This window comes from Emys orbicularis, chromosome 4 (genome assembly GCF_028017835.1).
Source record: "Emys orbicularis isolate rEmyOrb1 chromosome 4, rEmyOrb1.hap1, whole genome shotgun sequence".
Classification (NCBI taxonomy): Eukaryota; Metazoa; Chordata; order Testudines; family Emydidae; genus Emys; species Emys orbicularis.
In genome coordinates, this window is record NC_088686.1 from 73,041,187 (window position 1) to 73,067,087 (window position 25,901).

At 40.2% G+C, this 25,901-nt stretch overlaps 1 protein-coding gene across 2 annotated transcripts in view; it reads right to left on the minus strand.

Annotated features, from left to right (window-relative positions):
• GPHN (gephyrin) overlaps positions 1 to 25,901 on the minus strand; it is a 582,350-nt gene that overhangs the window by 236,917 nt on the left and 319,532 nt on the right. For both annotated transcript variants that reach the window (XM_065404477.1, XM_065404478.1), the window contains one exon: positions 7,457 to 7,549. In XM_065404477.1, the coding sequence (XP_065260549.1) occupies positions 7,457 to 7,549 (93 nt within the window). The remainder of the gene's footprint in view (positions 1 to 7,456; positions 7,550 to 25,901) is intronic.

A 25,901-nucleotide genomic window follows, 5' to 3' on the forward strand; every position in this document is an offset into this window, starting at 1 on the left:
AGAGCATGTCAGGGGTAGTTTGGAGCTGTGCTACCTGCCCTGCCTGGGGAACGCTAGCCATACAGAGGTAGCCCAGCTCGGCTTGGGGACCAGGGCAGGAAGGGCTGCAGAAAAGCAAGCCAGCGCCCTGGCTCCCACAGCGTAGAGAGACAGGGGACCAAGTGGGCCGGGCAGTTCTCACCAGCTTCTGATCTGCTGGGTCCTGGCAGGAGGTGATGCTTTTCAAACTGTAGGGCGCACCTCCTTCTGGGTCACACCCCACAGTTTGAAAACCTTTCTGCTAAATGGAAGGCAGAAATATGGGGAGGCACATGGACATTTGCTGAGAATCAAAAAGTTAAAATTTTATAAACATTAAAACACAAATTGCCAACATCACATGTGAAAATACAAAGTATCCTTACATCAAACGCTAATAAGTTTTCAAGCAGCATTTTTCTTACTTTGCCTATCTTTGGAGAATAGAACGTGACACATGCATAATGTTTAAAATGGGGCTTCGTCCCAGAGAGCAAAAGTACAGTATGGGATCTGGCTCCAACACTAATTAAAATACAAGGGAAGGTTTTTTTGTTCTCACATGTAGTTTTTCAAAAAATTCCATGGCACACCTGTTCGAGCCTAATGGCACACCACTGTGCCACGTTATGCCAGTTGGGAAACACTGAGGGCTGGTCTACACTAGGGGTGGGGGATCGATCTAAGATACGCAACTTCAGCTACGCGAATAGCGTAGCTGAAGTCGAAGTATCTAAGACTGAATTACCTGGGGTCCACACGGTGCGGGATCGACGGCCGCGGCTCCCCCGTCGACTGTGCTACCGCCGCTCGCTCTGGTGGAGTTCCGGAGTCGACGGTGAGCGCGTTCGGGGATCGATATATCGCATCTTAACGAGATGCAATATATAGATCCTGGATAAATCGATTGCTACCCGCCGATACGGCGGGTAGTGAAGACATACCCTGAGTTAACACATATTTCAAGGGACCATTCAAGGTGAAGTGGCCCATTCACACCCCTCCAGTCATAGGGAGGAAAGGAAGGGTGGTGGAAGCAGTTCGGAGGGTTTGTTAGTGAGTTACAGATTGTTGTTATAGCGGATTCTATATTTTAACACACTAACAACCTTGCCAGCTGCTTCCCCTCTTCCCTTCCCAGACCTGAAGAAGAGTGCTGTGTAAACCTGAAAGCTTGTCTTTCTCACTAATGGAAGCTGGTCCAATAAAAGACATTACCTCTCTCACCTTGTTTCTCTAATATCCTGGGACTGACATGGCTACAACAACACTGCAGATATTAACCCATGATTGTCAATTAAGCCAACAACAGCAATAACACAGGTAACAGGGGAACCATTCTTTTTGCTTTTGTGTAGAAATAAGTCAATTATAACCACATTACTCTTTCAGTATTAGCCTGGAAATGACCAATTATCTACTCATGGGATATGCAGAGTCTTCTTCCCACTTCCATTTTCTGGTGTTACCATGGAATAAAAATCTTATTTATAGAAGTCAAATTAAATCTATTACAGGCCAGAAAAATAGGATATCTCATGCTTTTATCTTTCAACGTACACGAAACATTCCAATCTTTGTAGTTTTTTTCTAATTTGAGCAGAGGATTGTGAATATCTTAAATACAACGGGAAGACAGAGGTGGGAATTATTAGCTTGCTTTTTAATGTACCAGGGAAAGTTGTGGTAAAGCAAACAAAACTATTTATCAAAGGGGCAAAAATAAAATAAGCAACCGGGCTGGTTGAGGATTCTAACCTAGGCAAAAAATGGTACTATAAATATTCATAATCTGGTATTCTGTATCTTTCAACCTCCTCATATTAACAGGTTCACAGAACTGATTAAAGATTTGAAAGATATTTTCATCATCACATCCTGTGCAGACATTACCAGCTTTCTCACATATCCGAAGAGAAAAGATCTGTGACCATATCAACCTCTCATACTCAAACAACTTCACTGGCTATCCAAAAGTCAGGATGCTGTTAAAAATTGCCCCTGTGGATTTACTCCAACTGACCTCATAGATTTTGATTAATAGATTCATATGAGTTTAAGGCCAGAAAGGACCATTATATCATCTAGTCTGACTTGTATGTCACAGGCCATTAAATTTCACCCAGTTATTTCTTCATTGATCCCAATTATTTCTGTTTGGTTAGAGAATATCTTCCTGAAAGGCATCCAGTCATGATATGAAGACACCAAGAGATGGAGACTCCACCAGTCCTGTTGGCAGTTTATTTTGATGATTAATCACCTTCACTGTTAATTTTAATTTGTATGGTTTCACTTTTTAGCTACTGGTTCTTGTTGTGTCGTTCTCCGCTAGATTAAAGAGCACTTTAGTACCCAGTATTCTCTCTCTGTGGAGGTACTAATACACTGTACCCAAGTCACTTCTCAATCTTCTTTTGGCTAAGCTAAACAGATTGAGCTTTTTAAGTTTGACTTTACAAGTTATTTTCTCCAGCCTTGGAATCATTTTTGTGCCTTTCTTCTGCACCCTCTCCAAATTTTCAACATCCTTTTTAAAAATGGACACCACAACTCTACATGGTATTCCAGTATCTGTCTCATCAATGCTGTATACATAAGTAAAATCACCTCAGTATTCTTACTTACTACGCCCTTGTTTATTTGTCATATTCAGACTTGTCCATGTCTGGAAATCTGTAGAGAAGCTACTTGGAGTCAAATGCACACCCTTCTATAGCATTACTCTCTCAATCTGGCCTCTCAGTCAGATATTCAGTTTGGGAGGGCAGTTTTACAATTGCTGTTTAACTGCAAGTTTTCAGCTTGCCTTCCTGGGGTTTTATTGCTTGCTAAATTCCCAGCAGCAAGAATACGTGAGCCCATCTTGAAGAAGAAAGGTTGTTTACCAATAACTGGAGTTCTTCTAGAGTATTGTCTCTGCATATTCATTTTACCCTCAGACCTTTCCCTCTTCCTCAGAGTCCTGACACTCTCTGGTCAATGGAACTGAGGCAGAACCTCCCTCCCCAATCCCATATCCTGCTATAGCTACTTTGGAGCTCATAGGTGTCCCCAGTGCAGTGTCTGCTGCTGCTCTGATGGCAGCAGGGCAAGGTTTTTTAGATGTTCAGTGATTCTGGCATGCCGCCAAAATTCTCCCGAGGAACATAAATAAGAGAAGGGAAATTGTGATTTTTAAGCTTTACAATTTAGCTAAATCTGACTGGAGTTTCACAGAACAAAGAAAAGGCACTTCTTTAGCCTGAGGAAATACCTCCTGCAAAATAGCAAAGGTTTGCTGCAAAGAATGGAGCAAAAAGGGTTGGCAAGAATTCTTTATCATGAAAAGTATTAGGTAACCTAAATATAGGGGTCACTATCAGTTCCCCATAAAAAAATCTTGCCTTACAATTTTTTAAAAAGAATTACAAAATTGGTGGACTAGAGGAACACAGTATACATATCATATTTGGATTTTTGATACAGTATATATAAAGTTTTTGATCAGTATCTCAAACTCCTAATTGAATTTAATAAAAAAAAAAAAAAACAGAAAATTAGCTTGGATAAAAATCTATTCATATGGATTGAAAACTGTCTACCAGTACTGATAATTACTGATGGGCTATAACAGGGTACTGTATGCATTAGGATTAATCTTTGTAACAGGATTGTCTGTGCCCTTTAAGGTAGTAATCATTTCCAGCAAAGTGACCATGTTTGCAGGCTTGGGCCCTTTAAGGGCAGGCATGAGGAGGGATGTACTTTGTTGGGGGATCTGGTTAACTGTTGCTCCCTAAGGGCCAAGTGACAGTCATATGACCAGCTGTGATATATAAGGGAAGCCTGTGGCTCAATCACAAGAGGGACATTCAAAGAGAGTGGAATAGTTGGCTATACCGAGTGAGAAATTTTGGAGAGAGGCAGGAGAATTTTGTCTTTTTTTTAAGGTATGCAGGAACATATATGTTTGCTATTTTAGGTGTATTTTGCAAGATAGTGTATAACAAAGAATGTGCATGGAGGTGGGGGGAGTACATAGAGGATATGTCTATACTAGCACTTTTAACCTTAAGTTATTTGATTGCCATAAGCAAAATATGTTTTTATATCAGAATGAATGATCTACAACAAATTATCATGTCAATGTTTTAAAATAATTTCTAAAAAGTCTGAGGCAAAATATCATTAATTTTCTGTTAAGATTCTATCTGCATATCAATTAAATAAAACATTATTATCTTGCAGTTCTAGAAAAAAAGGATTTCAAGGCTGGAAATGTAAAACTGAGGTTCCATAAATAACCTTTACTCTCATCCATCCCCTGACACCAAGCCACCATAAAGCCAAATAACAATTTCACACCACATTTCTAATATGCACCCAAACCCTAGTATCCCAGTGAACACAGTAAAGATATCAACAACCAGAGTTATATGATTATCTCAGCAATGCAATTCCTAGCTTTTGGCTCCAGTTCATACTGGAAATATCATCAACTACCAGGCTGTAGATACAGAACTACCACCCTCACCACCACCATTCAGGATCACCTACAAAGACAGACTGCTTCAAATTTAACCACCCAGTGGCAGTAAGAAACACCTAACCTCTGATCTCTCCATATATAGTCCATAATTACTGTCTCATAGCCACTATTCCTTATAAGGCTATGAGCACAATCTTCATCCGTCAAAATATATATTGTTTGGGTTACCTCTGATAATTGCAATGACCTGATGTGATTAAGATACTGCTCCAAAAAATATGTGGACCATAGGTGGGATACAATGTGACAGTAAAGGTTGTTTGTGAACCTTAATTATGAATTTCCTATGTCACAAACTTTTATTTTTAATAACTCCAATATTCTAGTAAAATTATTTTAATTTAGTTGAGATTTATTTACAAAATTAAATACATCTTAACAACTGTTTTTTCTATTATGCATTTGCCTTCCAGTAATCTTCAAAGGAAAATAATTCATTCTGGGGCTAAGTACTCTTTTTTTAAACATGCTGATATCACTTAAGTGCCAACAGACATTTGCCTAAAAGAACCCTTAGAAATGACAATATTATGGAGGTGATGGCCACAATTTCATAGTTAAGGCAGTTTCATTTTGCAATTAAAGCAGGGATTCAGCCTTTTTTTTATATATGAAAAATACAATGTATCCTTCCCAAATTTACAGCTCTTCCTCTTTGAGTATAGAATTTTCTGAGAATTTATCAGTAAATGTTAATATCAGGGGGTAGCCATGTTAGTCTGTATCCACAAAAACAACAAGGAGTCCGGTGGCACCTTAAAGACTAACAGATTTATTTGGGCATAAGCTTACGTGGGTAAAAAACCTCACTTCTTCAGATGCATGGAGTAAATAAATGTTAGTTTGAGTTAAAATTAATTAAAAACTGGGCCCTTTGAGAAATGTAAGGCAGTCTTTTCTTTTTTCATAGAATCATAGGAAAGAAAGGGACCTCGAGAGGTCACCGAGTCCAGTACCCTGCACTCATGGGCAGGACTAAGTATTATCTAGACCATCCCTGATAGAGGTATGTCTAAACTGCTCTTAAAAATCTCCAATGATGGAGCTTCTATAACACCCCTCCCCCCCGTGGCAACTTATTCCAGTGCTTAACCATTCTGACATTAGTTTTTCCTAATGCCCAACCTAAACCGCCCTTGCTGCAATTTAAGTCCATTGCTTCTTGTCCTATCCTCAGAGGTTAAGAAAAACAATTTTTTCTCCCTCCTCCTTGTAACAACCTTTTATGTATTTGAATACTGTTATCATATCCCCTCTCAATCTTCTTGTCTCCAGATTAAGCAAACCCAATTTTTTCGATCTTCCCTCCTGGGTCATGTTTTCTAGACCTTTAATCATTTTTGTTGCTCTTCTCTGGACTTCCTTCAGTTTCTCCATATCTTTCATGAAATGTGGTGCCCAGAACTGGACACAATACTCAAGTTGAGGCCTAATCAGCACAGAGTAGAGCAGAAGAATTACTTCTCCTGTCTTACTTACAACACTCCTGCTTATACATCCCAGAATGTTTGCTTTTATTTGCAACAGTGTTACCCTGTTGACTCATATTTACCTTGTGAGCCATTATGACCCCCAGATCCCTTTCTGCAGTACTCCTTCCTAGGCAGTCATTTCCCATTTTGTATGTGTGCAACTGATTGTTCCTTCCTAAATGGAGTACTTTTTTATTTATCCTTATAGATTTTTTCCCAAACAGTTTTTAATAACAATAATGCAGATACTTAAAACTTTCCATATAGTTATAATCAAGTGAAATCTTGTGAATAAGTTATGTTAGAAGAAATTAAGTTGCAATCATTCTAAGTTGTTAATGATTTTTGTATCCAGTTGTCATGATTATATAGGATCAGGGAAAGTCAGTTCAACATCTCCAATAAAGGGCCATTGTGGCCTCAGCAATAACTCAATCAATCGTCATTGCCATTCTATAACTAATTTAAATGTAATAATTCTTTTGGTTTTAATGACTCTGTGGTATGAGGGAGACTGCACATTTATGTGAAGAGTTTTCATTGGTAGATTACTTGGCACAACTGCCACTGCCCTTTGAGGTTCCATAGCTCATTGTGGGCGACATTGCTTGAAAGGCTCCATGTGACTCTGCTGCCTTTACTCCACTGTGCACCAAGGCAGTATTGCCTAGGGAACTAGGCAGGAGCAGAGGTTAAGCCCTTAAAGTTCAGCAATATCAGACCCTGGGAATTGGGCTCTCTCCTGCCCATCCTTTTGCAAAGAGTTGTTATCTGTAATACAGTCCTCTAAACCGATAAGTCAATTGCAAAATGATGGCCAGATTCACCTGTACATTTTGGCTACTTTGTGGTGCTCTGGCAATGCAAATCAGGTGTAACTGGCCAGCATGCTCTGGTTGCTTTGCAGTGCTCTCATGTCCCAGTGAATCTGCCTTAAAAGTTTTAAGAAAATATTTAAGTTGATACTACATATCTTTGAATCATCAGAAATATCACATAACAACATTCTCTTTGGGTTTCTTGTTTGGTTTTCTGACATTTTTAATGACCTTTAAAAAAAAAAAAAAAAAAAGGAAATTTCCAGACAAACAACTATGTTAAGATGGAGCTGAGGTTGAGAGTAATTAACATCTATTTAAGAGTAAAAAGCATTATGGAGATGTTATAATCAGTCCAAAATCAAGTGTTACAAACCCAGGAAATTCAGAGTTAAGTTAGCACTTAAAAGAAATCCAAACATGCTAAATTACAGAATTACATATTTAGGCACTTAAGCAACCTTAATACTTGTTCCCTACTGCTGCTACTGCTCCTTTGCTGGGTATCACCCAGTCTGTCCAGAGATACTGCACAATCAGGTCAATGAAGGAAATTTCTAAAAGTCAGGAAGTTTATGTGCTAAAGGGCAGACTGTTGTGCATCCAGGATATCTCACCTCTGGAGTGACGTCTCGTGGTGCAAACCCTGTTCCTCCAGTTGTCAAAATCAAGTTAAGTTCCTTTTCATCACACCAGTCTATCAGTGTCTCCTGAAAGAGAATATCAGCACTGTCAGATTTGGCATATAATGTTAATACAGAAATCTGAAAAATGCCTAAGGCTTAAAAATCTTCAAGTAACAATAATTAAACTCAGATACATATATTCAATGAAGAGAATTTTTAAGACATTCCACATGACAATTTATACGGATACTTTTCTCTCTCTCTCTTTTTGTCTTTATGACCAATATATGACAGAGTAATTTGGGCACCAATACCAATGTGTTTTGGAAATGAAAATGGATATTGATTCTCAATGAAAATTGAGAATTCTTCCCGAGTCCCAAACGAAAAATTAAAAATTGTAATTTTAACACTTTAATAACTTTTTATTACAATACTGAACTACACACACACATTCCAACATAGGTCTGAATACACACATAGACCTCAAGGGTATTTATAGGCTCTTAACTTCCATTGATTTCAATAGAAGTTAGGAATCTAGATACCTTTTATAATCTGGGCCTAAATTCCCCAGCATATGTCAATATACTATATATATATATATATATTCCTGGCGGTGATTGTGGTTTCCATGCTCTAATTTCAACTGGAATGGCCTGATGATTATCAGAGCAACACTGCTGTAAGCTTCTTGGTGGAAAGATTCAAGAATACAAATTAAGTGAATGCTGTATGCCTAAAACAGCAGCAGAAAGGTGATCACTGCTTCTCCCTCACCTTTTCTCTGCTCCCTACTACACATCAGCACTTTCAAGGACCCAGTAGAGTATGGTTCCAAGACTGGACTGAGAAAACTCATAGCTCCATGATGAAAATTCAATACTGACTTTTGGCACTGGATGAAAATTTCATTAAAAAAAAACAGAATTTGTATTTTCTATCAAAACTGCATTTTAAACCAACACATGGACTGTATCACAAACTCAAGTACAGGCAGGAAATGCACATGGTTCAGGCATTACTATATGTCCTTCAAAACCTACAACAGGCACAGCAGGGAGCAAAATGAAGCCTTTAACATGGTGTCTTCTTAGAACTAGGTATTACATGACATGTTTCATGGGGTGTTCCCATCTAAACTGGTCTTTATAGGTTTGTATTGTCCCTTTAATAAAAATTGTTAGTGTAGTTTTTTAAAGTGAATTTCTAGACCAACAGAGATGGTTTTATTTGTTAACAAATATTATTCAGATATTTCTTCTCAAATTAAGTTGGACTGGGGGGCCAGTACTTAGTAATAAATCCAGATGCTGCTACAGCAATCACACCAGACTTCTATGCAAGAACTGGCAAAATATCTCCCCCCCCCCTTATAAATAACATTATGCATCTATTTATCTTCAGTATATCTAATGTGCCCATCATCATGGTATCTAGAAACCATTCAGACTAGCATTTCATTTAGTCAGATATCCCTACCCTAGCAGTTGGACTTGATTCTTCAGAAAAAGGTGAATGCATTGTCATTTTTCTATAATGTTATATGCGGAAAGGAAGAACAATTTTTTGTGACTGCTGGCAACAGATAAGGTGATGACTTGAAACATGAGATTAGATGTGAATACTGTCTTGAGTTTGAAAAAGGCTAAAAGAGTATTGATGGTCATGAAACTAACCATAATGTTTTGAAAGAATGCCATCAATTTAGCTTAAGCCCCAGATGTACGTTTAATATAACTTTATTAAAAAAGGATTTTACAAATCCTATGGCAATTTTTTCATGAAACTTCTTTTCCCCCAATTAAATGAAAATAGTTTTATTTGAACCTTTCCCTGTAATACTGGAATCCCAAATACAACATTACTATTAGAGCTGACTGGAAAAGTTCAGCAAAACATTTTCTCATCAAAATTTGCCTATTTGTCAAAATTGAAAAATTTTGCAGAGATGTTTCGATTTCACCAGAGTTCCAGTAGAACCCAGGTAAGGGTCCAATGGAATCCCACCTGCCAAGCAGGTTTCAAAACCTACCTGGTTTTCTGCCAGATCGCCTGACCAGTTCCTCAGCAGCCATGCAGACTGCCTCAAAGTTGGTAACTCTACAGTTTCCAGGGTCTAAGGTAGCCTGACATGTGGACTGCCTCTGATACCATTCCAAATCAGAAGGAAACCAAATTAAAAAAGAATTAAATCCTCCACAAAATGGAATTACCTTTCTCTTCACAGCTCTAATTGTCATGGATTTGCCTGAAAATCAGAGAGTGAAAGTGAACAATCTAGTTTCAGACCTGCAAAGTGTCATGCCCCATGCATGATCCTCGCATTTGGCAGATCCGTCAAGCCTGCCCACATCTCAGGTAAGATAGAGACAGAGAGAGACTCTCTTACACAAAACCCTTTGGCCTATAGGAAGGTACATTAGACTGGCAGCCAGGAGACCATGGATTCTGATCTCATCTCTTTGATTAAGTGCTGTTAATATTTCTGTGCAGCTCACAACCCTTATTACTGATCTAGGCCATAAGGCAGGCAACTATGATTTCTCCTGTTTTACAACCAAGATAATTGGGAGGTTGTACAAGGCTACTTCATCCCCATATTGAAAACTTCTTCCATTTTGGAGAATAAATGTGTCTGTTGGAATCCTTTTTGCTGTGAATGAGAATGTTTTTAACCTCTGAGGAACATATTCTTTCTGATTAAACCAGTCAGCTAGCGTTCATGCTGTGAGATGAAGAGTGTATGTATCAGGATGCAGGACTTGGCCACAATTCTGATGTACCAGGTCTTGTTTTAGAGATAAGTGTATCAGAGATTGAATGTAGAGATTTCAGAGATATAGGTACCAAAATTGCCTTGGACAGGCTGGGGCTATCATGATCATTTTGTCAGATTCCTGCTTGAGCTTTCTGAGAATCCTGGGTATTAACGGAATCAGGGAATATGCGTAACAGAAGGCCTAAGGACCATGCAATCAGGAATGCATTGAAAACAGATGGCTCTGACCCTTTCTGAAGCAGAAGCGAAGACACTTCCAGTTCTCTCTGTTAGCAAACAGGTCTATGGTCAGGAGACTCCACTTGAGGAATATAGTTTACAGAATCACTGTCATATATGGACCACTTGTGGTCATCTACAATTTGTCTGCCAAAGTGATCTACCAGTATGTTCTGTATTCCTGGTAGATGAACTTCCCTCAGTTGCCCTCGTGGCGGATGCAGAAGTTCCAAAGTCATACAGTCTCTTGACATAGTGGAGTGGATTTTGCACCATCCTGATTATTTATATAAGACACGATTGTAGTGCTATTCATCATGACTTGTATAGTAAGACCCTTGATGGCTGGGAGGAAAACTGAGCATGTTTAATAAATGGCTTTTAAATCCAGGACATTTATGTGAAGCTTTTCCTGTTGAGCAGTCCATAACCCCTGTATTTGCATTCAAATGGCATTCATCTCCAGTCTTAGATGGAAGTGTGTGTAGGAGGATGGAATCTACTGCAAACTTTTGTGGGGTCCAACCACCACTTTAATGATAAGATTAATGGTGGAATATGAACTAGCATTTCCTGTTGATGTCTACTTGGCTGATATACAACCTTCAACCACCCTTCCATGCAGCACATATGAGGTTTGGCATGCTGAGTCATGGAGGTGCACGATGCCATGTGGCCTAGCAGTCTGTGGCACATTCTAATTGATGTTCTGAAGTCTGGGGAGGGGTACATAGATCCAGAATGGCTTGAAATCTTTCTGAAGATAGATAAGACATCACTATCATGGAGTCCAGAATCGCTCCTATGAATTCTGTTTTTCATGTTGGAGTCAGTATTGACTTGTCTTTCTTTACTTTCAGGCCTACCTGTTAAACAGATTCAGAGTCTGCTGAATGAAGTCTGCTACTTAATGGTGCAATTTCCTGTGAATGAGCCAATTGTCCAAGTATGAGAATTCTGAGGAAGCTGCCACTACTGCAAGGCATTTCATGAAAACCCTGGATGCTGTCGACACGCCAAATGGTAATACTCTGTGCTGGTAATGGCAACTGTCCATTTGGAACCTGAGATATCTCCTGTGAGCTAGGAAAATAGTGATAAGGAAACAGGCATCCCAGAGATGGAGTGTGGCATACCAATCATTTGGATTTAGGGATTGAATAATAGAAGCTAGAGACACCATCCTGAAGTTGAGCTTTCTTATTAATGTGTTTCGCTGTCATAGGCTCAAAATAAGTCTTCACACGCCCGTCTTTTTGGGAATGAGAAAATAACGAGAATAAAATTTCCTTGCCCTGTGCTATTGAGGAACAACTTCTACTGCACCAACAGTCAGAAGTTATTGCACCTTTTGATGTAGTATGCTCTCCTGAGAAGGATCCCTGAAGGGTCTGAAGGTGGATGGTCTTGCCCACCTCTACTATTTCTAAAACACATCAGTCAGTAGCGATGGTATTCCAGAACTCATAGAAATGATATAAATGGTTCCCAAAAGGAGGGGATATGATGGGATCTGAACAGTGCTCTTGACCAAGCAGACAAAGCTGATATCTAGATGTAGATGGAGGCTGGTGAGTTGATATGGTGGTGGACAAAGATTATTTTCTTCTAAGAAATTTCTAACATTTTCTAGGTAGTTCCATCTGTTTAATAGGGAATGGAAGACTGTTGCTGTTGAGGTTGTTGTCTATAATGCTTCTGCTTGGAAGCAGGGGTTTAGACCCCTAAAAATCTCAACATTGTACAGGAGTCTTTCAGGGTGTGTAATGCTTCAAATGCCTTAATTTTAGAATTAAAATGTTCACACCCCTAAAATGGGAGAGCCTCAATTGTTAAATGAACTTCTTTAGGGATCCCTAAAGAATGGAGCCTGGAGACTCTTCATTGCTAATGAGATCGCCATCGATCTGCAAGCTGTTTCTGCTGCACTTAACCTTCTCCTTGTTGCCCTGAGGGATCTTTTATGTAATTTTGACTCTGAGTCAATTAATAAAATTGTATTTTGCTAACAAGACATGGTAGCTGGCAATTCTCATTTGGCAGCTAGAAGAAGAACAGTTTTTCCCATTCAAATAAGTTCAACTCTTTGGGGTGTCTATTTTTAGGAGTGGACCTTTCTTGACTCTTACATGTGAATTCATTGGCTGTGGCAACCACCAGTGAATCAGGTGTTGGACGAGTGTAAAACTTCAAATCCCTATGAAGAGACCTGGCCGTGGAGTTCTGCTCTCTTTGACGTTGCAGGTTCAGAAGCAGGCATTTGCCAGAGTAGCTTGGCAGGATCTGATAATCCATCACTGATAGGTAAAGCAAGATGTCCAGGAACCGAGGTATGGATGATGTTGAGAAATTTGTAGCTTTTTCTTAACTGTCTTGCCCAGGATCTCTAATGTGGTGGCAATTCTCCTTAACAGGTTCTGGAATGTCATATAGTCATCTGGAGTGGAAGCCACAATCTAGGCATTATTGCCTCATCTGGGGAAGATACATATACAGGAGCTGGATGATCTGCTCGTGATTTCTCTTCCAAGTCATGAATAGATAGTTCTAGAGTGGTTGCATAGAATGAGGTGGAGATATATCCCTCTTCTGAGGTTGAGAAGGGGACCTGACTCTGGAATGAGATGCTGATGCACAGGATTTCCTTCACTAGGGCTATCAAGCTGATACCTTTAACCTTAGGGAGGCTCTCTGTGACTTTGTGGCTGCTTCCCTTGACCTTACACATGGGCACAGTTTGACTAGGTAGCGTTCACTGGCTCCCTCAACAGCTTGAGGGAGTAGAGGGCACTGCCCACGATTCTGGGCTTGGTGTCCCCTTCTGGCACCCTTACTGCAGCTTTGACATTACTCCCATCTCTGCCCCTCTTGAGCTATCCCTTGTAATTAGTTGATTGATTAATTAATTTGTCCCCTCCTCCTCTCTGGAGGCAAGAAACCTCCCCATCTGCACTGGTGGTTAGATAGACTGATTTTTTTAAAGAAGAAGTTTATAGTTATATGCAAATTATTTCCATATAAGAATATTAAATAATGTGCATAAAATGTCACACATGGAGCAGCACATAACTGGGCAGTTACGAAATTTGATCTTCCAAACTGAGTGAAATGTCCCCCCCCCCCCAAATCAATAGTGACAGCAGATTAAACCTCAAAATTCCTTCAATTTTAATAATCTAAGATGTTCATCAGCAAAACAGATCGGAACAATTTGTTTTTTTTTAAATAGATGACATTTTGTCAGCGCTTGTTTATCATCTAGCAACAGTATTTGTCTCAATGACTTTCAATAGTATTAAGTCTCATATGATGACTCAATAGGACTTCAGTGAAGTAATTTTTTTTGCAACGTTTTGTATTGCACATTTTCAAAAAAAGTCTATCACTGAGCAAAATCTGTCAGTATCAGAATAGGAGGAAGAGAAGTTTGTATTAGTTTTCTTAACACAGTATCTCCATTTCATCATCTTATTTAGACAAAAGAAAACCTGCCAACTACAATCAGCTTTATAAAATACATATTTCATGTGCTTCAGTTTTGCCATAGTTCAGTGACATATTAGCTATGTCTATACTTGGAGCTGGGGATGTGATTCTCAGTTTAAGTAAACATATGCTACCCCAATGACAGCAAGGGTGCTAAAAATAATAGTATGCCCACGGCAGCATATACAGAGGTGAGCAGCAGCACTGGGTAGCCACCCAAGTATGTACCCACAGGGTCTAGGTAGGTTTGTAATCAAGGTGGCTAGCCATACTACCATTCACCACTGCCCATTGATATAGTGATTACACATCTATTTTTAGCCTGTTAGATCAATGAGATCTAGTGTGTGTATCTCTATTCAAGCTGAGAATCACACCTCCAGTTCCAAGTGTAGGGGTAGCCACTGACCACATTTTAAGGCATTGCTAAAAAAGAAAATAAGACATTTAATGTGACATCATACAATGTAGCCAAAGATAAATATTTTTTTAAAGCTGTTCTTTATATAACTAAACAGTAAGTAACTAGATATTATAGCTGTTTCATAAATATGCTGAGGTACAGTTATAATTCTTAACTACTGCCTACACTAAAGAAAAATCAGTTCCTTTATATCAGGCAGTAAACCAGAATTTCATTCTACTTTAGAAGCTTTAATTGGACCACATAGATCTTTAAAACCACAACGAAATTTATCCTATGTTGATATTAAATGTATTTATTTTCTCATTTCCAAAATACTGAGAGAAATGATGACAGGTTGTAATTATGTGTTCATCCAAATTACAGTAAAAACACTTCATAGAATCATAGACTTTAAGGTCAGAAAGGACCATTATGACCTCCTGCACAACGCAGGCCACAGAATCTCACCCACCCACTCCTGTATCAAACCCCTAACATATGTCTGAGCTACTGAAGCCCTCAAATCGTGGTTTGAAGTCTTCAAGGTACAGAGAATCCTCCAGTAAATTACCCGTGCCCCACACTGCAGAGGAAGGTGAAAACCCCCGAGAACCTCTGCCAATCTGCCCTGGAGGAAAATTCCTTCCCGACCCCAAATATGGCGATCAGCTAAACTCTGAGCATGTGGGCAAGACTCACCAGTCAGACACCCAGGTAAGAATTCTCTGTAGTAACTCAGATCCCACCCCATCTAACATCCCATCACAGGCCATTTGGCATATTTATCGCTAATAGTCAAAGATCAATTAATTGCCAAAATTAGGCTATCCCATCATACCATCCCCTCCATAAACTTATCAAGCTTAGTCTTGAAGCCAGATATGTCTTTTGCCCCCACTGCTGCCCTTGGAAGGCTGTTCCAGAACTTCATTCCTCTGATGGTTAGAAACCTTCGTCTAATTTCAAGTCTAAACTTCCTGATGGCCAGTTTATATCCATTTGTTCTTGGGTCCACATTGGTACTGAGCTTAAATAATTGCTCTCTTTCCCTGATATTTATTCCTCTGATATATTTATAGAGAGCAATCATATCTCCCCAGCCTTCTTTTGGTTAGGCTAAACAAGCCAAGCTCTTTGAGTCTCCTTTCATAAGACAGGTTTTCCATTCCTCGGATCATCCCAGTAGCCCTTCTCTATACCTGTTCCAGTTTGAATTCATCCTTCTTAAACATGGGAGACCAGAACTGCACACAGTATTCCAGATGAGGTCTCACCAGTGCCTTATATAACGGTACTAACACCTCCTTATCTCTACTGGAAATACCTCGCCTGATGCATCCCAATACCGCATTAGCTTTTTTCACAGCCATATCACATTGGCGGCTCATAGTCATCCTGTGATCAACCAATACTCCGAGGTCCTTCTCCTCCTCTGTTACTTCCAACTGATGCGTCCCCAGTTTATAACAAAAATTCTTGTTATTAATCCCTAAATGCATGACCTTGCACTTTTCACTATTAAATTTCATCCTATTACTATTACTCCAGTTTACAAGGTCATCCAGATCTTTCTGTATGATATTCCGGTCCTTCTCTGTATTGGCAATACCTTCCAGCTTTGTGTCATCCACAAACTTTATTAGCACATTCTCACTTTTTGTGCCAAGGTCAGTAATACAAAGATTAAATAAGATTGATCCCAAAACCTATCCCTGAGGAACTCCACTAGTAACCTCCCTCCAGCCTGGCAGTTCACCTTTCAGTATGACCCATTGTTGTCTCCCTTTAACCAGTTCCCTATCCACCTTTCAACTTTCATATTGTTCCCCATCTTTTCCAATGTAGCTAATAATTCCCTATGTGGAACCGTATCAAATGCTTTACTGAAATCGAGGTAAATTAGATCCACTGCATTTCCTTTGTCTAAAAAATCTGTTACCTTCTCAAAGAAGGAGACCAGGTTGGTTTGGCATGATCTACCTTTTGTAAAACCATGCTGTATTTTATCCCAATTACCATTGACCTCAATGTCCTTAACTACTTTCTACTTCAAAATTTTTTCCAAGACCTTGCATACTACAGCTGTCAAACTAACAGGCCTGTAGTTACCCGGATCACTTTTTTTCCCTTTCTTAAAAATAGGAACTATGTTAGCAATTCTCCAGGCATACGGTACAACCCCTGAGTTTACAGATTCATTAAAAATTCTTGCTAATGGGCTTGCAATTTCATGTGCCAGTTCCTTTAATATTCTTGGATGAAGATCATCTGGGTTCCCTGATTTAGTCCCATTAAGCTGTTCGAGTTTGGCTTCTACCTTGGATGTGGTAATATCTACCTGCATATCCTCATTCCCATTTGTCATCCTACCATTATCCCTAAACGCCTCATTAAAGACTGAGGCAAAGTATTTGTTTAGATATTCGGCCATGCCTAGATTATCCTTAACTTCCACTCCATCCTCAGTGTTTAGCGGTCCCACTTCCTCTTTCTTTGTTTTCTTCCTATTTATATGGCTATAGAACCTTTTACTATTGATTTTAATTCCCTTTGGAAGGTCCAACTCTACATGGCTTTTGGCCTTTCTCACTTTATCCCTACATGTTCTGACCTCGATAAGATAGCTTTCCTTGCTGATCACTCCCATCTTCCACTCCTTGTAGGCTTTTTGCCTTTTCTTAATCACCTCTCTGAGATGCTTGCTCATCCAGCTTGGTCTACAATTCCTGCCTATGAATTTTTTCCCCTTTCTTGGGATGCAGGCTCCTGATAGTTTCTGCAACTTTGACTTTAAGTAATTCCAGGCTTCCTCCACCTTTAGATCCACAAGTTCTTCAGTCCAATCCACTTCCCTAACTAATTTCCTTAATTTTGTAAAGTTAGCCCTTTTGAAATCAAAAACCCTAGTCACAGATCTTTACCCGATTAGGCCCAGACATTCTACCGCCAGTATCACCTATTAGACTGGTATCTACACTACCCTTCCTCCTTATGTCCATTCTCCTACCCACGGCTGTATCCTTTCTTACTTCGTTTTCTTCCCTCTCAATGTTAAAATCCGGTGTGGAGATTACCTGGACATCTCCCAACCATCTCCCCCCAATTCCTAGTTTAAAGCTCTCTTAATCAGTTGTGCCAGCCTCCATCCTAAGAAGTCTATTTCCCTCCCTACTCAGGTGAAGTCCATCCCGAGAGAACAGTCCTCTGTCCATGAATGCCTCCCAGTGGCCATACATCCCAAAGCCCTCCTTATAGCACCACTGCCTGAGCCATCTGTTGATTGTCACGCCTTTGTTGCCCTTCTCTAGGAACAGGCAGAATCGCACTGAAGATCACCTTAAGCGTCTTCCCCAGCCTGGCATAGTCTCCCTTGATACACTCCAGTGAGTATCTAGCCGTAATCATTTGTTCCCACATAAAGGACAATCAGTGGATTCTTTCCTGCTCCCCTTAGAATCCTCTTCAGCCTCAGGTCCACATCCCGTATCTTAGCACCCGGCAGACAGCACATCCTTCTGTTCTCTGGATCAGCTCTGGTTACAGGCCTGTCTATTCTTCACTAATCCCCAGTCACGTAGACCTGCCTTTTCCTGGTGATGGTGTGATTCTCCGGTCTATCCCCTGTTCCCTTTGGCTGCAAGTCCTCTCGATTCCTATTCTCCCTTGCAATTCTCCGCAACCCATTCCGTATCCTCCTGGGGCTCATATTTGGTGTTGTTATCTCCATTGACTCTTCCTCTCTTCCTATAGGACTAGCTGCTCTTCTTCCTTGCCCTCTCACCTTCAGCGACCACCTGCTGTGTCCCTTCTTCATTTTGCAACTCGGCAAACCTGTTCGTGAGCTCTATTTCTCCTTCACTAGCCCGTCTTTTCCTCTGCTTGGTTCTCTTAGTCACATGCTTCCTGGTCCTGCTTCCATCTGCAAGTCTGAGCTTTTCCCTCCAGACTCCTCAAGTCTTTGCTCCATCATCTGCTCAAACCCCCTTCTAAACTCAACCAGAGTTTCCACCTGCATTTCCAATCCTCTGATCTTTTCTTCCATCAGCTCTATCAGGTGGCACTTCATCCATACGAAACTTTTTTCAGGTATCCCCTCCAGGGTCATGTACATGCCGCAGCTTCCACATCCAGTCATCTTCATTGTGTCTTCCACTGCTTGGGTCACTACCACTGCTGCCTCTGTATCTGTCATAGGCTTCCCACCTAAATCCTGTAAATCTGAGAAACACAAACCAAACCACAACACGACCACCCACAGCCAGGGCCGGCTTTAGGCCGATTCACCCAATCCCTGGAATCGGGCCCCGCGCCTTAGGCGCCTTTTTAATTTTTTTTAAATTTAAATCTTCGCGGCCCCGCTCCCGTGGCCAGAGCGCCGGCCGGAGCGCGGCAAGCCCCGCAGCCCCGCTCTCCCGGCTGGAGCTCCAGCCAGAGCGCGGCAAGCCCCGCTACCCCCCCCCCCCGGCCGGCAATCCGAAGTGCCACCGAAGACTGGGAGCGCCGCCCGGTGAGTACAAGCTCCAGGAATCGGGCCCCGCACTTGCTAAAGCCGGCCCTGCCCACAGCAAAACAAACCCCCGACGAGCACCAAAACACTGCCAGAACACGACACACTCTTTTCACTAGCCTGTCTGTTCCTCTGCCTCCCTCTTAGTCTTCCCCCCAAACTCCCCTTGCAAACTCCCACTCAAATGCCCCTGTTTACAGCTCTGTTTGCTGGCTCCTGTGCCGCTGCAGCTGTCTTTAGACACTCACAGAACACAGACACTCACAGAACACTAACCTAGTCCTAACCCTAACCCTAACCCTAACCCTTAACCCTGGAACACTGAGAACTGGAAATTCTCATCCAAGAAGCACTTTAACCCTTCCCCCCAAACTGTTGATTTTACTGGTACTACTTTTAATATCCCTCTGCCTGTAAACCTAGGCTCCTTTAGTACCAAGCCTACTGCTGAGACCTTAGAGAGGGAGAAAAACAAGAAATCCATTTTAGAAATCTCTAAAAATTATTCAGAATAGTATTTCCAATTTAAAATTATAGCCCCCCACCAAATAATATTTTTAAAAAGTTGTAATCACCTGAAAACAAGAGTCTCAATTTGCAGTGCAACTAAGGGCAGGAGAGACAAAGGGGCTTACAGTCTCCTTTTTGCCTGCCCTGCATAGAATTGTACCTGCTGTGTTTTCAGACTATAGTCCCTCCAGGTCAGGAACATGGTATTTGGCAGAACTCTTTAGTGGTACTATAAAAACAATTTTATAAACCTCAAACAAACAAGACTCCTTGGAATAATATTTGTACATCTCTCATTTATGTCGTTTGACTTTGTTTACAATTCAGACGTTCCATACAAACTAAAATTGAGGGGTAAATTCACATATTATGTAAATCAATGTTGTTCCTTAGAAGTCAATGCAATTATGATTTTTCATACCAGTGGAGGATCTTGCTCTGGAAACATAATTGTAAAAATGACTATTACATTCAAAAACTGCAGCACATGTAGAAAAATGAATCCAATAAAAATCTTTGTCCTTTGTAACAATTATGAATAACAAATCTATTTTTAATACTCAGCTCTCCCCTGCTTCTGTGGTGAAAGGGTCAGGCAAAGAGAAATGTGGTTTATGTTTAATTCCTCTGGACTAATTTTCACTCCAGAAAATCAAATCACAATTGTGCTTATGTCCTGTTTAGTACTTCACTGAAGTGTTTGAATCACTAATTGTTGCTATATTTTTGTGCTACACAGAAATAAAGCATCTACCCAGTTGTCCTTTTACGCTTCAGCTAAGAACTGGTGTACAATTTTATTAGTCCATTTCTTAGGGCTGCTTCCTCCACTTCAGTAGCTATGTTGTGTGTCTTAAGACTATGTGAAAGTAGAATGAATCATATTGTAAAAATAGAATGGATTAAAGAAATGCTGTATGTACCTTTAAGCAGAAATAAGGAATGCTGAAATACAGGTGTCAGAAAAAGGAACATTAAGGCATAAACAATGAGTCCACTTAAGCTAATGGTGGAACATCAGCCGGAGATCTGTAAAAGTTAGTAAGAAAATTGAATATGTATGTCTAGCCTCGGGTAAACTTGTCAGTTCTGCTTTCTTTGTCCTCTTGTTAAGGTCGCGCCCTTTTTATCTGTATAAAATAAGCTAGTGTGGGTCTTGGATGGTGCTCACATTATCTGAATGTATTAGCAGAGCGCTGTGCTAATTAACAGAGTGGTCTAACAAATTGTGAGTCCTGAATCTAACTTTGACAACTACCATTCCATTTTATTTCCACCTCACCTCTTACTCCTTTGGAACATACTGCTTGATTTCTTTGATTTCTCCTACATCTAGGGCTAGTCTACACTTACCGGGTAGTTCGACGGCTGCGGATCGAAGTTCCGAGTTCGATTTATCGCGTCTGGTGTGGACGCGATAAATCGAACCAGGAAGTGATCCCCGTCGACTGCGGTACTCCAGCTCGGCGAGAGGAGTACCGCGAAGTCGACGGGGGAGCCTGCCTGCCGCGTGTGGACCGCGTCTGAACCGCGGTAAGTTCGAAGTAAGATATGTCGAATTCAGCTACGTTATTCACATAGCTGAATTTGCGTACCTTACTTCGACTTGGGGGGTAAGTGTAGACCAAGAGTACAATTTTTTTCTCTTTTTTCAATGGCATTTCAAGAAACTTTGTTGATACTTTTCTAAAGCTCAGTTTTGATCAATGGCATACGGAACTCCTGTGAGCATCACTGCTAAGTGTATTTTGCTTTTTGAGAGAATTCCCTATTCCAGGGGCTCTTGATGTATATGCATGATATAGATCAGTTTAATATTTAATTGGCACATGTTCATTAGTCATGCTTTCTGGCTTTTTTACATAATTTTCTCTTTGTGCTTAGCCATCAGATAACAATTCACTTTGCTCCCTTCATAACCTGAAATGACTTGCTGGGCTTCCTATCCATTCATTGCCCAGAGCCGAACTGATTTCAGTTTTATATTGGTTACTTAGGACTTTACCACTCATCTGTGGTAGAATTTTCTCATGACCAAGTTGCTGATTTCACCAATGCAAAGATATCTTCCTACATTCTTTGCTCTTCTTCTTCCTGATTATAAGTCACCAACCTGCTTTCACACTATATTTACATTAATAGATTCACAAATGTTAAGGCCAGAAGGGATCAGTAGGTCATCTAATCTGACCTCCTGTATAATATAGGCTATAGATTTTACCCAGTTTCCTCTGCATCGAGCCCAATAACTTGTGTTTGGCTACTGCAGAAATAGATGATGGGTGTGTATGAAAATATCAAAACTCTTCTTGATACAGTTTGTCCACTTTTTTGGATACAGGTTGGACTGAAGAAGGATTTGCCCAGATTGATCTTTCATGTTGTAGAAGTCACCCAAGAATGGTAATGATATTCTACCTGAAGATTGATTACCCAAGATGTCAAAAGTTGGGTGGGCTGTTACCTCCTCAGTGGAGGTAAGTAGCTTCAAAGTAGCAGCCATTCTCTGCATTAGCTCTCGGAAAGCTATGGTATCCTGCGAAAGAGAAATGGCTGAAGAAATCCCCACATTCCTGTTTGGTGATGTTTACACATCCATTTCAGAATCTAATTCTGGGAATTCCTGAATAACTACTTGCTCTTCATCATCTGAAAATGATTCTTGGTGAATTGCCAGAGATTTTTCACTTTGTCTGGTTAATAACATTGGATCACTGATCGTGGATTTAAATAATCCAATTCCAAAGGTGCTGGAGGCAGCATATGCCTGGTGGCTTGCATTTGTTGTGGATCTGTTTGAAGAGGCTGGGTCTGCCAGGAAGATTGCCTATATCATAATGGTATTTTCCATTCAGACCAACAGCCCAGATGAGGATTTGGTTTGTAATAATCGTAGTAAGGTTTCTCAGGAATTGGCTGAGAGCCTGAAAGTTTCATTTGGGCGGAAGGTTGGAACTGAGCTTGTCCATGATCTGACTCCCCTTCTGATTACTGTTCTGATCTTGGACACAAGAAGAAACCAATGGGAGATATTAATGGCCCTGGAACCATGGAGAAACACAGCTTCAGCGATTCTAAGGTACCATTGTGATCATCTAGTCTGACATCCTGTATAACACAGACCACAAAACTTCCCCAAATATTTCCTAGAGCACATATTTTAGAAAAACATCTGATCTTGATTTAAAAATTGACAGGGATGGAGAATCCACCAAGACGCTTGGTAAATTATTCCAATGATTGATTATTTTCACCATTAAAAATTTACACCTTATTTCCAGTCTGAATTTGTCTAGCTTCAACTTCCAGACATTGGGTTGTGTTATACCTTTATCTGGTAGATTGATGACCCTGTTATTAAATATTTGTTCCTTGTGTAGGCACTTATAGACTATAATCAAGTCACCTCTTAACCTTCTCTTTGTTAAGTTAAATAGATTGAGCACCTTTAGTCTATCACTATAAGGCAGGTTTTCTAATTCTTTAATCATTCTCATGGCTCTTCTCTGAACCTCCTCCAATTTATCAACATCCTTCTTGAATTGTGGACACCAAATATAGACACAGTATCCAGCAGGAGTCTAACTAGTGCCACATACAGAGGTAAAATAATCTCTTTACTGCTACTCGAGATTTCCCTGTTTATGCATCCAAGCATTGCATTAGCTGTTTTGGCCATAGCATCACACTGGGAGATCACATTCAGTTGATTATTTACCAGGACCCCCAACTCTCTTTCAGAGTCATTGCTTCCTACATTCTTTGTTCCTAGATGTATACATTTACATTTAGCCATATTAAAATGCATATTGTTTGCTTGTGCCCTGTTTAGCAAGATATCCAGATTGCTCTGAATCAGTGACCTGTCCTCTTTATTATTTACCACTCCCCCAGTTTTGGGTCATCCGCAAACTTAATCAGTGATGATTTTATGTCTCCTTTCACTGATAAAAATGTTAAATAATTCATAGCCAAGAACCAATCCCTGAAGGCCACCACTGGAAAAAGACCCACTTGATGATGGTTCCCTGTTAACAGCTACATTTGGAGACCTATCAGCCAGTTTTTAATCCATTTAATGTGTGCCATGTTAATTTTATATTATTCTAGTTTTTAATCAAAATGTTACGTGGTACTAAGTCAAACGCCTTGCAGAAGTTTAAATATATTATGTCAACATTACCTTTATCAACCAAACTTGTAATCTAATAAAAAAATCAAGTTAGACTGAGAGGCTCTATTTTCCATAAACCTATGTTGAGTTGCATTAATTACATTATCTTCCTTTAGTTCTTTATTGATTGAGTCCTATATCAGCTGCTCCATTATCTTGCCTGTGATCAATGTCAGGCTGACAGGCCTATAATTACTGGGTCATCCAGTTTACCCATTTTAAAAGCTGGCGCATTAGCTTTCTTCCAGTCTTCTGGAACTTCCCGACTGCTCCAAGACTTACTGAAATATCTAGCTGGGCAACTGGATGGCATCATTGCTGGAGGCAAAAATTTTGTTCCTTCACTTTTCTGCTCTTCTTCATAGAAACAGCTTCACTGGAACAGTGTTACTAGAAGACACTTTCCTTTTCCCAGAGTCAATATTTCCTGGATCCAACATGGAAAACTTTTCTGTCAGCACTGAAGATAAACACAGCTATACTAAGACTAAAATATCAAATATATTTACAATTATGAAATCAATTCTATCTAAAACTATTTAAAACTAACATAGTAACCATGGGTCACTACCCTATACACCTCTACCCCAATATAACGCTGTCCTCGGGAGCCAAAAAATCTTACCGCGTTATAGGTGAAACTGCGTTATATCGAACTTGCTTTGATCCGCCGGAGTGCACAGCCCCCCCCCCCACCCCCCGAGCACTGCTTTACTGTGTTATATCCGAATTCGTGTTATATCCGGTCGCGTTATATCGGGGTAGAGGTGTAGAAGGGATCCGGCTTCTTTCTGGAGTAGTTGCTGATTCATCATGGCTGGTAGTTGGAAGGAACCAAGGCAGCTGAAATGCTCTCTCCCTCACCCCTTTTATAGTTATACTGCTAGAATAATTTGGAACAGTTAGGGGAGGTGTAGAAGGGCATGTGCAGGCTTTGACAGGCTCTGCTAACTTAAGTTCCACTGTTGGAGCTGCATGCAGCTGGTGCATCTGAAGAAGGGAAATATGCAGAGGCCACTATAAGAAGAACTGAAATGTTTCTGCAAAACATTTTCATTTCAGTGAACTGGCATTTCCCAATGAAAAGCCATTTGGTCAGTAAATTCCCAACTAGCACTATTTAAGACAATGGTGTTGCACAGATATCACTGATGGCATAACTAGGCTTCCAGAATCTTTATTACTGGTGTTGATACAGAAGAACAAAAGAACCTACTTAACTTTCAGATCCCAGGTTGAATTTGCATGGCTCAACATTAGAAAAACAAATCTTTTAATTTATAAATTGACCCACACATGCTATTTTCAGTCTCTTGTAACTTTCAAAGACTCAACTTTCAGGATGAAATTTTCCAGACCTCGTCTTTCCTTTAAGGTGAATATTTACAGAGCAATGAATTATTGCCTCATTCATCTTTGTAATGGTGCATAGTGAGGATCTTGATAAGGCACCCTTCACTCATTCACTTTGCTTATTGTATGTGTTTAAAAAATGACTTGATAATTCTGTCTGGTGTTCAAAGATACTATAAATAGTATATTTGTATCTGAGGTTATAGAAAAGTGTATGAGATTATATTGTATTTTTTAAATAGTATGTGATCATGTAATTAAAGTTCATTTACAATTACTATGCACAAAAGATCAAATTTAAGGTTGTGCATGCAACCATTATATTTCTATTTCCTGACTTTTGAGTACTTAATCATACTCCTTAAAATTTTCTTAGCATAGTTTTTGATTGAATATAGCAATCATTGAGGGTGAAATCCTGGCCCCACTGAAGTCAATGAGATTTCATCTTAAGAGAAAAACGGAACTCGACAATGTCATTTTTAGGTGGGTGAGGTAATCACACTTTTTTAGTCACTTTTCACTTTTAATATCACATTAAATTGTAAATGATAAAATGATAAAATTATCTGCAAAATTCACTGACGTCTGTAAGGGACAGGGGTTCTCTCAAGTTCCATCCACACCCTGCTTCAAGTCCTTATATTTTCTTTCTCTTCCCCACCCCCTACCCCAGTGGATGCCCAAGGGGGTTCTTGGAGCAAACAAACAACAGAGAAGTCCTCTCCCCTCTTTCTTCCCTTATGAAAGAGTGGAGTCCATAGGAAAATAAAGAGAGGTATGGGTGGCCTGGATCTCAGGCAGTCTTCCTGGGTCAGCCCTTTAGGCTTAGTTCAATGGGGTCTACTTCCAGCCCCTCCTCATGGGGCATACTGCTCTGAGCTTGGGTCTTGCAGCTTCAGGAGAGGTGAGGTTTGCTGCTATCTCTCTCTCAGCGAACTTGTCTCGGCTGTCTGAGGTGGAGCAGTCCTCTTCCAGTTCACTGCCCCTTTCTGTGGC